The sequence below is a fragment of the Rhinatrema bivittatum genome, chromosome 2 (assembly GCF_901001135.1).
Source record: "Rhinatrema bivittatum chromosome 2, aRhiBiv1.1, whole genome shotgun sequence".
Lineage (NCBI taxonomy): Eukaryota > Metazoa > Chordata > Amphibia > Gymnophiona > Rhinatrematidae > Rhinatrema > Rhinatrema bivittatum.
In genome coordinates, this window is record NC_042616.1 from 700,248,548 (window position 1) to 700,263,562 (window position 15,015).

At 41.7% G+C, this 15,015-nt stretch overlaps 1 protein-coding gene across 2 annotated transcripts in view; it reads left to right on the forward strand.

Moving 5' to 3' along the window:
* Nucleotides 1–15,015, forward strand: part of SLC26A7 (solute carrier family 26 member 7) — a 311,800-nt gene that overhangs the window by 73,582 nt on the left and 223,203 nt on the right. For both annotated transcript variants that reach the window (XR_003854875.1, XM_029591660.1), the window contains exons 2-3: nt 6,760–6,870; nt 7,766–7,935. Coding sequence is in view for 1 of the 2 variants with exons in the window: in XM_029591660.1 (XP_029447520.1) it covers nt 6,760–6,870; nt 7,766–7,935 (281 nt within the window). In the remaining variant the exon portion in view is untranslated. The remainder of the gene's footprint in view (nt 1–6,759; nt 6,871–7,765; nt 7,936–15,015) is intronic.

Consider the following 15,015-nt stretch of genomic DNA (forward strand, 5'->3'; position numbering starts at 1 on the left):
GAACCTGAGAGGGCCCCCTGGGTATCCGATTCTCCCGGTGGCGTTCTTGGAGACGATGATCAATTCGGCCAGTCAGATCGTTGAGGTCCTCAAGTAAGGAAAGGAGCTCCCTAGCTGTCAATTCATCCTTCAGCTGCAGGGAAAATCCATCCAGGTAGATAGCATGCAGGCAATCTTCCTGTCAGGAGAGTTCTGTGGCTAAGGTCCAAAATTCAATCTTATAATCAAATAGGCTTCTTTGGCCTTGTCAAAGGTGTAGCAAATTAGTGCTTGCCATGGCATGCTACCCAGGATCGTCAAAGGTCCGCTGGAACATGACCACGAAACGAGACAGTTTCTGTAGGAATGAATCCGATCGTTCCCATAAGGGCGAAGCCCAAGCCAGCGCCTTTCCTTCCAGACAAGACAAGATAAAGGTGACTTTCATGAGTTCATCTTGAAAGATAGAGGGCTGCAGCGAACTGCATGTTGCATTGGTTGATGAACCCTCTGCAGAGCTTGGAATCACCGTTGAAACAAGGTGGAGCTGGTAGAGCCAGCAAGGCTCTAGGAGTGGAGGGAGACGGCTCTTGGTGAGAGGAAGCCAGTACTAGAACTGAATTACTGGAAAGGGCAGAAAGCCGGGTGTACAGATGCTCAAGGGAGGAGGCCAGTGCCTCAAGAAACTGGTTGCTATTCTTGTATCTTTAAAGCCAGGCCAGGAATAGCCTGGAGGGCACACGGCTCCGCCGAGTCCATGGCCTTTACAACCTGTGGTGCTGGAGGTGAACCCTTGGGCCAAGGTGGGGTTGACGCTACCCATAGAAGGGATCCTATGGGTCCCTACCATTGGCAGGCGGAGTGGGCTGAAGGACAGAGGCCGGCTAGCGCGTCACCAATACCAGCTCTTGTTCCTCGCAAATTGAGCCTTTGGGTACCGGGGCCGGCTGGACTTAGGTGGGCCTCCCTCCGTATGTCGTCATCAATGGAAGGACAGAGAGGTCAGCCCAGAGGCAGCAACAGTGGAATGGAGAAGTCTGTACTGGACGAGGCGGAGTCCCGGAAATCCGGGCACCAATAGAACCAAAGCTAGACAGGGGGCACCTGAGCAAGAACAGGCCAGAGCCTGAATAGGCCAAGTCCAGGATGTAGACTGAAGAGGCATTGCAGAGCAAGCTGGAGTCAGGGCCGGCGGCAATCAAGAAGCAGTGGCAAGACAAGGCTGAGGTCCAGACGAGGAAAGAGTCGGTAGCATAGATAGACAATGCAGAGGTCTGGGCTTGGAGAGAGTCAATAGCATAGTCGGACAAAGCAGAGGTCCGGGGTTGGAGAGAGTCAATGGCATAGTCAGGCAATGCAGAGGTCCGGGCTTGGAGAGCGTCAATGGCGAAGTCAGGCATTGCAGAGGTCCGGGCTGGGAGAGAGTCAATGGCATAGTCATGGAATGCAGAGGTCTGGGCTTGGAGAGAGTCAATGGCATAGTCAGGCAATGCAGAGGTCGTGTCCGAGAAAGCAATCCGAAGAAAGGTTAGGAATCAGGAACACAGAACAGAAGGAGACCAGGAACTTGCGAGAATCAGGAACCAGGAACGCAGGGGAATCACCAGGAGGCAATGAGTAGAAGACCAGCATGGATACCTGTTGCAAAGGTGATCATTGGAAGCCGAGCCCGGCCTTAAGTACCGGAGCTCTGGTGACATTATCATCCAGGGCCACAGCCATGTTCCCATCGCGGGCCTTTCATAAGAGTCAGTGATGCGTGCGCGCCTAGGGAGGGGCACAGCGCTGAATGGTGGTGCCTCTCTGCGAATCACACGGAGAGGCCCGACGCAAAGCACAAGAATTTGTAGCTGAAGCTGAAGCACCAGGGGCGGCCCGAGGATGGAGCTGGCAGCCCACCACCACCAGGGATGAGGAACCAGGCACCGTATTCGCCAGAGAGAGGTGAGGAGGCCAGGCCGCAGGTCTGCTGCGGCCGGCACACATAAGAGAAACTATCTATGTCCACTTGGATGCAATCTGCTAACCCTATGACTATTAAGGCTAATGAGTTTATATATTTCATATCATCAACATTATTGAACATTTTCTTGCTCTTTGTAAACGTATCATGATGATTTGATATAATACCAAATGACAGTGAGACAAAATGGTCCTCTTTTAATATTTCAGAGCTAGAAATTATAAATATCATCTATTCAATGAATGTTGTTTAGTGCCCTCTAAATGCTTACAATGTGAACACCTTAAAAGCAGCTAAAGTGGTTATTGCTCCATTTTTGACTGTTAGTTAACCTTTCTCTAACCAAAAATCAAGTATCTGACTCTTAAAAAAAGCTATTGTTAAGTCTCTACTTAAAAAAACAAATTTAGCCCCTATCAAACCATCTATCTTCCCATATCATCATCTCTGTCATTTACAGAAAACAATCATTGATTCTGTAGTACTAATACTTTATTTCTTTTATAATCATATATATTATATATAATCATATTTATAATCATATAACCATGTTTTTTTATTTATTAACTCGTATGTTACTTATTAACTGTTTTAGCAATATATACTAATTTGTTAATTTGATTAATCTGTTCAATGTAAACCGCTAAATGTAGCGATAGTTCTTGTTCCTTGTAAACCGGGGTGATATGTATATTATACAGGAACCTCCGGTATATAAACTCTATAAATAAATAAATAAATAAATAAATAATACAACTAATCGATTTTGTTGAATGTCATCAGAACTTAAATCAGTTTCAGTTTGGGTTTCGACATTCCCTAAATACAGAAATCCTTCTGTCCCTCCTTGATTTGATCAGAAGATGTCTTGACAGGGGCCGTAGATATGTGCTAATGATGCTGGATATCTCTTCAGCCTTCGACATGGTCAGTCATGGTAACTTTTTATAGAGTCTGAGGAAGACTTGTGTTGCAGGTATTGTCTTACAATGGTTTCAATCATACCTATTCAATAGGAGACAACAAGTCTGGATGAATGAAACCCAGTCTAATAAATATACTACGCAATCCAGAATGCCACAGCCATCAGTCCTGATAGCATTTTTGTTTATTATCTATCTAGCCCCCTTATGCAGATTATTGTGTGGTTTGTACGATGGATATCATCTACATGCTGATGATATCCAGTTTTATATCACAATTTGTACATCCTGTTAGGAAACTTGTTTGTTGGTATCGATATGCTTATCTGCTGTGAAACACTGGCTTACCCATCACAAATTGATGCTGAATCTGGCCAAAACTGAACTTGTGGTAATTCAACTCAGGGACATCCCTCCTATACCTTCATACCTTTCTATTTGCAATGAAGATCTGAAGATAAGTGCTAACACAAGAAGCTTAAGGGTGATCATTGATTCTAAGCTGTTGACTGTCCCATAGGTTATGGCAGTTATTAAATCCTGCTTTTACAAGCTCCTCCTGTTACATAATCTGAAACCATTACTCCAGCTGATTTTTGGACCATGGTTCAGGCATTGATGATTTTACCAGTACTTGACTACTGTCACTCAGTTTATTTGGGTCTGCCAATGACCACTCTCAATGCTCTGTACCTCATACAAAATTCCACTGCATGCTTAATCTCAGGCAAGAAGATAACAGAACACATTGCCTGGTGTTGTTTGACCTCCACTAGTTACCAATCCAGTGGAGAGACAGATATAAAGCAGCAATGTTAGTCCATAAGTTGCTCTTAATGGAATCATGTCCCTGGACAGATTGAAAATTTACAATCCAACCAGAGCCCTCTGCTCACCCAATGGGGTCTCCTCAATATTCCAGCTGTTCAACATGCTTGCCTAATTGAAACAAGAGAGCGAGCCTTTTCAGAAGCAGCTCATGCTTTCTTGAATTCACTCCAATATGAGCTGCAACAGTTACTACAGCAAGATGTTTAAGGGTTTATTAAAAACCTTTCTATTCAGACAGGCGTTCCTGTAAGAGGCCTTGAGTATTGCAGCAGGTTTGATTAAGCTTGTGGCAGATCTTATTGTGTTTTTTGGTTGCTGATAACATGTTTTTGTTAGTTTTAATTAGAATTTCGAGGATTATTCTATTATTCATGTTTTTATGTAAGCTGTCCAGGGCCTTGATAGAGGCAGTTTCTAAATTATGTAAATAAAAAAAATTGTGACACTGGAACAGATTAAATATTGTTGTGGAAATATTGTGCATCAACGTGCATGATTTCGGGATGGAATAAAGAGAGGAGAGTCAATTACAGAGTAGAAGATTTGTACCACAAACACAAATCTGCCTTAACAAAATCAAGTTGCAAGATAGTCAAAATCATTGTTCTTGAGCTTCTTATACTGGTTACCCTTCTTTTTTGAAATCTTTGGTAAAGATACCATGAATAAAATAAATTAAAGCTCTCACACTACCATTTTGTTTGAGCTGATAATAGATTCCTTATTAATTCTTACTTATCCAATCTAAGCTATATTTTTGCATAAAATAATCTGAATTTTAGAATTTAATGCTATGTTCATTTACTCTAAAGTTAATAAATTGATTTATGATTATGTCACATGCTATAAGCAAGTAGGTTTATTGTTAGAGTCCTGTATGCTACTGTGAAAATAGTTTTGTATCTCATATATTCTTACCTAATTTGCTTCAGTGGAAATACTACAGATTTTGTAAACGTTTGTGGCAAAAATATGCAGCAGTTTTTATTTAAAATGTTGGAGTTTACAGCTAAATCTTCTGCAGATTGGCAGATTTTTTTCCTATGGATCTATAGAGATTTGGCTAGAGCAAGTGGTTTTCCAATGATTCATCATGGATTTGACCACAAATTGACATTTTAATGGAACCAAGATTCTGATTTGGTATGCACAAAAAATTCACAATTTAAAAATGAAATGTTTGTGCATTTTGAGTATTATATTAGTCTACTAAGAACAAGGGGTTAATTAATGTTCCTTAGTTCCTGCTGAACTAATAAGGGTCTGCATTACTGCTAGGCTGCAGTTGAAAATGAAGAAAGTGAAAACATTTCAAACTTTGAAAGAGTTCTTATGTCCGATGCATTCTTTCATATTCTGCTGAGATCAAAATGTCCCCCTCTGTTTCCATACAAAACTGAAAATTGTTGGGAAACAAGTGAAGGCAACAGAGTTGGCTTCTTTTGTGGCACCCTTGAACGAAACAGCCATATTCTTTCATTCAACAAGGACAGTGTGAGAACCAATAGTGTAACTCGAATTACAAACCTGGGTGCTGGTGTAATCCTTGAAGTTCAATTTTCTTTATGACTCCTTGTGTCTGAAACCTGCACTTTGATTCCCAACCCAGTATCAGAAATGAATCCACACGCTCTTTAGTGAGTAACAGTTTTATCTTTACTGGAATGAATGACTGAAATAAATCTGTTCACTTCCTAAGCATCTGCATTTGTCATATAAACACATGTATATAGTACAAGAGAAAACTCAACTTTGTCATAACTCATGTTAAGTATTTCAACCAGAATCAGCATGTGATATAGCACCCGACCTTAAGCAGTCTCTGAACAAGCAAAGTCCCAGATTGTATCCTACTGTGTGTCCATTTGAATTTAGAGCTGAAGAGGGCGTCAGTACTGCTCTTTGCTTCAACTGCCAAATCCACAATACAGCAGCCTCTATCCGAAAGAAGAGCTTCAAATCCTGACAGGGCACAGTTCAATTACTCCCAAGTCGTCCACAGCAGGGTTCCAGAAAAGAGAACCTTAATCAGTACAGATAATATTTATTAATTCAGAGCAGGGCAGGAACTCTGTTCAAGCTGAGCAGTGATCTGTTTGCACATGCTCAGACAATCCAATTTTTATAAATCTCTTTAGATAAAGTAAAAACAACTTCAATACATCTCAAAACAATGCTAACTAACATAAATACATTACACATGAATACAATTATAGAGGGCTGCTCACCTTAATCAGTACAGATAATATTTATTAATTCAGAGCAGGGCAGGAACTCTGTTCAAGCTGAGCAGTGATCTGTTTGCACATGCTCAGACAATCCAATTTTGAATCTCCTTTCCCCCCCCCAGCTCTTAAAGAGACAGCACTCTATTGTCAGTCTTTTCATGTCACAATGATGATTCAACATTTCTCTGCCCTAGTTCCTAGAGGTATGTTACACTGGGATTACTATTTTCCTGTAGCCTTTCAGTCCATGACAGCAATAGTGGAGCCGCTCAGATTGAACAGCTGAATGGCTAAGGAATCTTCCAATACGATTTAGAGGCAGTTCTCAAAGGAATAGTCAACAAGAAGTGTTTTCTCATGGATGAATAGCTAAATCTCTGGGGTATGGCTCCCCCATTTATCATCTGGATGAGATTCTCTAGTATTGGCAAATGTTGGTGCTTTTTAATATATATATTTTTTTGTTTTTTATTGTATTTTGTGTGGTACAGATATTCCTTTAAGGTCTGGGGAGGCAGTACAGAAGCATTTATAAATAAATAAATCCTTTTCTATATTCAATTTAGCTATAGCCTCTGTTTTAGTTTCTGAATTTTTTGAATATTAAAGCCCTTCCTCTTTCCTTTGGCTCCAATGAGACTGAAACAAGAAATATAGTCACCCATTCTTAAGGTGTTCAGGGTCCAACTGATATGTGTGTAATGTGATGTGATTTTGATTCAAAAAGCAAGGGGGCAGAATGGATCAGTTAAGTTGTTGTAACCATAATCATTCATTCATGGCCACAGCTTCAAGATGTACAATGTTCACTGATTGCTTTTGATTTTATTTACAGGTTTAGCCTTTGCTGTTTTGTCTTCGGTCCATCCAGTATTTGGATTGTATGGTGCTCTCTTTCCTCCAATAATTTATGCCATATTCGGAATGGGGCGTCATGTTGCAACAGGTAAATTTCCAAAATATACTTTGCTTGGCAACCAGAAAACTAGAAACAGACTAATCTCTTATGGGAGTGAGCAACAATAAATAGATCTACTTTTTTGGGATCTGCCATGTATTTGTGACCGGACTGACGACTGTCAGAGACAGGATACTTGGCATGATGGACCTTGGTCTTATCCAGTATGGCATTTCTTATGTTCAGAGAAGAATAGAAAGTACTCCCATATTTAAGTGCTGAAAGCATAGAGGTATATGAAGCTTTCTTCGGTATAAGCAGGCTTCAGATACCTTTATAAATAAGACACTTTTATGAATATACGGGTTCCAAGAGTGCGTTCCAAGTTTAATCACTGGCCAGATTAAAAAGAACTTTCAGGAGCACTGGACATGTTGCCTGGATATTTTATACCTAATGAACTCCAGATGGACGCTCTCTTTAGCACAATGCAGGTAGTATGAAGGGCATTAGCAGTACATTTGAGAGACTGAGATCACACTCAGCATACTCTGGCTTACAAGTGAGTTTATTCCTGTCAAGGTGTGAGTACAATTCTCCTATTCAGAGATATTATATCCAGATATAATGGAAGCATTCAGTTTTCATTATCATCTGTGAAATGGCATGCTTTGTGCTTTTTTTTTTTTTTTTTTTAGTATAATTATGGTGGTTCTGTCTGGAAAAAAGCATGTTTAAAAGATAAAAATGAGTCAGTCCATGTAAACTACACAACTTATCTGCATAACTGTATCCAAGTCCGTTTTTACTGTGGCTGAAGTATTTATTGCATATCCTTGAAGTGATCTTCAATGCTAAAGTTTCATTTCTTATCTCAGTACAACCAAGACAAATAAGAATACTGCTAACTGGCACTAACTTCCACTTGACATTTTCATTTCAGGGGCATTTGGTCTCACGTCCTTGATATCTGCTGGTGCTGTTGAACGCCTTGTTCCACCAATCAATAATTTTACTACAAACAATAATTCAAGTTTCCTGGGCTTATCTGATTTTGAAATGCAAAGAATTGGGGTTGCCGCAGCTGTAACATTCTTAGGAGGCATTATTCAAGTAGGTACCTTCAGCAAATAATTACAGCTGAGAGAGCTCTTAGAATCTGAAAATTGTACTTACAGGGCATGACATCTCTGGAGAGCACTTCATGCCCACTGGAAAATGTATGTTGAGAAATAATCATATTTTGCCAAATAGCAACTGTTATACAGTGGTATATATATGAGATATAGTAAAAATAAAATGGAATAACCTGAATATAGATGTCTTGGGCACAGGAGAAGGTAAACTATAAATCTTTTATTGACTGCCTCTACTGTGCCCACAGACCTGCGATTATGCAATTCCCATTCATTATGTCTAGGGGAGCAAGTCTGATATATTTAAAACGTGTTCAAGCTTTGGGAAAAATATCAGAACGAGCAGTAACAAACCAGTTTAGTTTACTCTAACAGATAACAGCAAGAAAAAAAATCACAAACTTCTTTAATTGTTTTTAATATGGTAAAAAAAATTGGTATACAAAAGCATCTTTTACAGTGCCAGTGCCACTTTTCCCACAGGAGATTATGGTTTTTGTCTTTTTAAAAACTGCTTTGGTTCACCTTAAAGCCTACAACATGCTCGCTTATCCTTTTCTTAGCCTAATTTTAATTGCATTTTCATCTTTATTGCCTCTTCTTTTTCTCACAGTTTTACTCGCATATCTAATACTCAAGCTCTGTGATGCACGACAGGGGAGTTTCCTGCAAGCTTCTTGTTAAATCATTTTGGACCCATGCAATAACAGCATGTAGAACATGGGCGCTCCTATTGAGTGCCTGTTTTCCTACCGTGTGCCCATCCACCTCTCCTGGGCACACGATACAATATGTTAATGAGGTGCCACGCTAACAAGGATGTTCTAGGGATAAATTGTGCGTCCCTAGCGTGTCCTTTGCATCAGGTGCCCAGGAAATGTGGCTTTGCGGGTTAGGAAAATGGATGCTCAATATGAGCGTCTGTTTTATCCCGCTACTGGCACAATATACATGGCCTGGAGCATCTACATTGTGCACCCAGAGTTTTGTTTTTCTCCTTTTTCATTTTGTCATATGTTTTTCCCTTTTTCATTTTGTCATGAAACATCGTTCTGGGGTTCCTTCAACTTAGTATCATCCTAAATCTAAGTCGGAGGCACCATGGAAAGCAAGAACTTTTGTTTTTTTCGTGAGCTCTTGACACGCAGGAAGGCTTAACGCCAACTCCAAGGCTGACGTTACATTTGCTGCGTTAACAAGGACATATTGGGCAAGTGGTAATTTATTTCATCGCTGGGTAAAAGCTAATAGCCTCAACTACTTGGAATTTACTTGCGATGAGTGCTATTAGCTACGTGCGTTTTGGATGCGCTCTTCCCTTTATTGCAACGGGGTTATGGATGCATGTCCAAAACGCACGTCCAACTGCTCGTTAAGCTGTGTGCTAGGCTGGGTGGACTTTATTATATCAGCCCCTTTGTGAGTGGGGTAAACAAGCGGTTATATAATTCCAAAGATTTGGTTACAGAAAAATACTTACAAAATTAAACTGCATTCTCAGTTGCTTCCTGCAAAGTACAGGCAGCAGTTATGAGGGTGGGGTTTGGCTGGGGGTCTGTGGCACTGTGAGCAGCCTTGGGATTAGCCAGAGAACAGACTTCAGATTGTACCCTGGAGAAATCTTTCTTAAATGTCTTTATTTGTGACCAGAACAAACAAAACAGCGCTGCTGATTTTCCCAGTTCAACAAAACAAATGAAATAATACAACTTACAGCTCAAAGGCATTCTCTTTCCATTCCCTCTTGGGCCTTGACTAATTATACTCCTCTCCCAGGGACCTCTGCCCAAGGCCAGGATTCCCTGCCGAATCAGTCTTAAGATTGACCGGGACATATCTCTGGAGCCGGTCCTTTAAGGTGATCTGGGGTTTCACAGGATCCTCTTTTTCTCATCGTCTCTCTGCCAAAAACTCAGTAGGTTGTGGTAGGGGCTTCACAAGATGGAAAGCAAGACGAAGAACACATATTTAAATGCTTCCTGAAACCATAGCTAGCAAATGACAATGACTGCAATCTACCACACCTAAACTAAAGTAGAGAAAGTAGCAAGAGAAGAGAGCGGTCCTGTGAAGACACCAGCATACAGGATTAAAGTAAGAAGCCTATAGCAACTAATCACATCTTGAGGCTATGAGGGTAAGGCAAATGATTTCTGACATGTAATTGTTGCCTTGACTGAAGATCTGGAGGCAGAAGACAAAGTGAAGCTTCAAGTGTTGTGGATGCATCTGAGAGATCAGATTATTTTTCAATACTTCTGCCTAGGTAGAGAAATGGTGTGAAGTTTTCTAGATTAGATTTGGTCTCCTTAGTTGATTGGCTTGGGTATGATATGTTTGTATGTATGCTTGCACAGTTTGTAACAAGCCTTTCCTGTATTATTGTGGTTTTCCGGTTGTGTCATGTTGTGCCAGCGCATATTGCAGGGCGGAAAGACATTTAACATAAGGGGTTTCCATTCATGCTCCTCCCACGAACGAAGCATCTGTTATCCAAGGTAGAAGAGGGATGCTCCACTGGTGACACCTGCCAGAAGTTAGAGACAAGTATTAACCTATAGAGACATGAGATAACATCCCAGTGGGGGAGCATTCTTTCAGTCACACCACAGAATCAATGACTTAGGAACATAAGAAATTGCCATGCTGGGTCAGACCAACGGTCCATCAAGTCCAGCATCTTGTTTCAAACAGAGGCCAAACTAGGCCGCAAGAACCTGGCAAGTACCCAAACATTAAGAAGATCCCATGCTACTCATGCTGGTAATAGCAGAGGCCCTTCCCTATGTCAACTTGGTTAATAGCAGTTAATGGACTTCTCCAAGAACTTATCCAAACCTATTTTAAACTCAGCTACACTAACTGCAATAAATACATCCTCTGACAACAAATTCCAGAGCTTAATTGTGCATTGAGTGAAAAAGAATTTTCTCCGATTAGTTTTAAATGTGCTACTTGCTAACTTCATGGAGTGCCCCCTAGTCCTTCTATTATCTGAAAGCTGAAAGGGAACTTCAGAATTATCTAAGAACATACAAAACTCAAAATTAAAATAACCAGACATTTCAAAACTAACATAAAGAGGATCATTTTCAAAGGGATCTAGCTGAATAACTAAGGAATTACTTGGCTAGACCTCCAGGATGAAAACGGTACTTCTCAGAGCAGCAAAAACCTAGCTGCCTGTTTTTACTAGGTAAATCTAGGTAGGTAGATTTAGTCATGGCAAAACTCAGAAACAGAGAATATGACAGCAGATAAAGATTATACATCCCAACCAGTCTTCCCATCCACATCTTCTGCTGAGCTTTATAGTCCCTTCTTTACACTCCCTCAAAGATTCCCTGTGAGTGACCGTATCTGGCTATAAATTATTTTATTCAGACTTACACCTGATAAATAGCAGAAGTAAATATGCACAGGGAAGAGCCATATGCGTGCTGCATTTGCAGGAGGTAAAATAGCTTTTTACGCACATATATGTTGGCCCCGCCCTGTAACGCCCCTGACCTGCCTCTATTCTGCCCTTTTTTTCAATTTGAATGTATTGGTATTTGCGCGTCTTTTTGTGATGCTTATAAAATCTCCCTAGCATGAATAAGTTTTGTATGTAGGTGCATCTCTGACTTTTTGCACTCACAGTGCTTTTAAAATTCACACTTTAATTTTCTAAGCATGCCTGCCACCCCGCCTCGTGTTTTAGCGCACTTTGGGGTAGATTTTAAAAGGTTGCGCGCAGGCATACATGTGTACACGCTACCCGGCGCACACACATGTACGCCCGATTTTATTAACATGTGCGCGAGCCGGCAGCCTGCCGGCACGTGATCCTCTGACACAGCAGCAATGGCCACTCTGTCGGATGCCCGCTCCTGGACCGCCTTCCCCGCTCCGCCTCCGCCACGCCCCTTTAGTAAAGCCCCGGGACTTACACGCGTCCCGGGGCTTTATGTACATCACCGGGCCTTTTTAAAATAGGCCCGGCGCGTGTAACCCTTTGAAAATCTGGCCCATTATTTTGAAATTTAGTGCATGTTATTTTGAAACAGCATGCACCAAAATGAAACACAACTAACGAAAATGCACATCCTTACTTAGTACCTGTGTACATTTGCACCTACTTTGAAGCAGATGTAAATGCTGATATGAAAAGCATGTGTGGGGCTTTCATAAAGAAAGCCCCTCACATACTTTGCCTCCTCTGGACTTAACCCATCACTTTTTTGTTGTAAATAAAAGTACCCACACTGTGAACAGCACAGATATTCTTACTTGCAGTGAAGGGGGAGGGCGTGCGCCATTTCAATGGCCCTTTTTACATGGATAACCACCTACGTCGAAAGGTCTGAAAATTATTCTGCCTTGTAGGATGTTCTGTATGAATATCCTCTTTTACAACTTAAATCACTGGCTGTGCTCATGGACACTTAGGCCGAGGTGGGATTGACACAGCCTGTAGGAAGGAGCCCTGCAGGTCCTCACCATCGACAAGTGAACCCAGATGAAGCAGAGGCCCAGCTGATGCTTCTACTTTACCAGCCCATGTTCCCCTCAGGTTGAGCCTTTGGGTGCCGGGATGGGCAGGTCTTAGGTGGGGCAGAGAGATATGTTGAGGTATCTTGGTCAGGGTAGATGTAGGTCAGGCATTTCTGGTGGCAAGCAAGGGTCAGTGGCAGGTGCCGGTCAAGAATATCCAGAGGTAGGCAGTGGTCAGTGGCAGGCAGTGGTCAAGAATATCCAGAGCCAGAAGTCAGGCTAAGGTCAATGCCAGGTATCCATCCAAAGGGAATGGTGGGACAGATAGGTAAAGCAGGAAGGTGAGGAAAGGAACAGCTGGGTAACGAGGGAGACAAAGATGAACTGAAGAACTGAAGACAAGGACACTGGAACCAAAGACAGGAATATTGGAACAGGATACAAGACTAATGAACAACATGGAATAGAGAGATCTGTTGTTGAGGCAAGGAAGTGAGGGTCTGGAGGGCCTTTTATAGGTCTAGGTGTCTGAGGTCATCAATCCATGCTGCGGGGCTTTTCCCACTGCGGGCTCTTTACTCAGCAATGTAAGCCATGTGCACGCCTAAGGGGAAGTGCAGCAGCAGGAAATTGGCGGCATCTAGCTGCGAGGCAAGGTGGCAGCATGTTGCCATGAAGAGGACCTGGGCCTGTCGAGGATAGGGGCGGTATCCCACCACGAGAGTGTTTCACCGTGACTAGGGTCTAACCCAAGAGGTGAGGGCAACAGTTCATGGGGTTAACCTGTAGACTGCCGAATGCAACAGTACTGGGATTCTTTGGATGACGTTGATGAAAATCCTTTATCAGATTTCGGTCCAAGATGTTGGAGGCTGGCTCCCAGCCATATTCTTCTGGATTGTAATTCTTCCAAGATATGAGATATTTAATGTTTTTGCCTTTACAGTGGAAATCTAAGACCTCTTCGTATAGTATCCCTCCATTGATGGTTATATCCTGTGGTTCAGGTAATGCCTTGGAGGGCTAGGAGAGTGGCTTGAGTAGTCATATGTGAAATACATTATTTATCTTAATTGTGGGTGGTAACTTCATTTGGTACGTGATGGGTCCCTACTGCCGCAGCACGAGAAGGGTCTAACATATTGTGGAGCCAGACTCATTGAAGGCACCCACAGGCAAAACTATCATGTACTCAGCCATACTTTATCCCCAACTTTAAACTGAGAAGCTTGTCTTCTATGGGCATCCACAGTTTTATTGGCCTTTTCAGTGGCTTTCTGAATCAGGTGATTGGTTCATTCCCATAGTTCATGCAGTTCTTGGGTGGAGAGTTGAGCCACTGGAGAAGGCACCATCATGAACAATGGTGGAGGGGACAGAGGCTGTTTCCCATAGACCATTTGAAAAGGGGAAGATCTAGTGACTGCGTTTATATGGGTGTTATGAGAGAACTCAGCCCAGGGTAAAAGAGTGGCCCAGTTATCCTGGCACTCAATGACATAGTAGCAGAGGAAGGTCTTGAGAGTTTGATTGGTGCGCTCTGCTTCTCTATTCCCTTGTGGGTGATAAGGGGTGGTTGCACCCCTCTATTCAACAATATATGCTTGGGCAACCCATGTAATCAAAAAACATGGAGGGTGAAAAGGCTCGCCGGTTCTGGAACTGAAGGAAGGCCTGGCAATGGGGCACTGGCAATGAGACAAAGAGTGCTGTCTTAAAGAATTGATCAATGACCACCCAGATCACGGTATCACCATCTGAGATAGGGAGATCCATGATAAAACCCATGGTCAGATGGGTCCAGGGTTCCCTGTGGGCTGGCAATGGCTGTAACAGCCCCCAGGGTGGATATGCAGCGTTTTCTACTGTGCACAGGTAGTGCATGAGTCCACGTAGACCTTGATGTCTTGCTTCATTTTGATTCTTTCAATGGCACCCAATCAATTATGAGGGATTCCTACCAAAATTTCAATAAACACACACGAAACCCTCTTGAAAATTTTTTTTCACTATTTATATAATATTGATATGCCCTAATCCAGGGTAAAACATTTAAACTAGCATTCAGAGAAAATATTTTTTTAATTCACAGAGAAAACTTTTTTTTGATGAGAAAAGGAACGTTTCATATATTTTATATCATGAACCCCCAAAGGGTGATACAATTATATTATAATCATAAACAGACGTCCTCCATCCCTATTTTTTTTAAAGTATAGTGTAGAAACACCAAGTGTTGAAATCCTTCGTTTTTTTTCATAAAGAATTTTTGTTGAAAACTGTGAATTTCACATCATATGAAACTGAAACAATTAATGTAACTGTCCCGGTAATCTGTGAACTGCCCAAATAAGTTTATAGTGCTTGAACAAGCTAAGTCGACCTCTCAGGCATTATGAATGTAAGCAAGGCTTGAACACACATCAGATAAGTCGGGATGTTGATTGAGCTTGTGTTCAAGCCTTGTTTACATTCATAATGCCTGAGAGGTTGACTTAGCTTGTTCAAGCACTATAAACTTATTTGGGCAGTTCACAGATTACCGGGACAGTTACATTAATTGTTTCAAACTCTAGGCTCA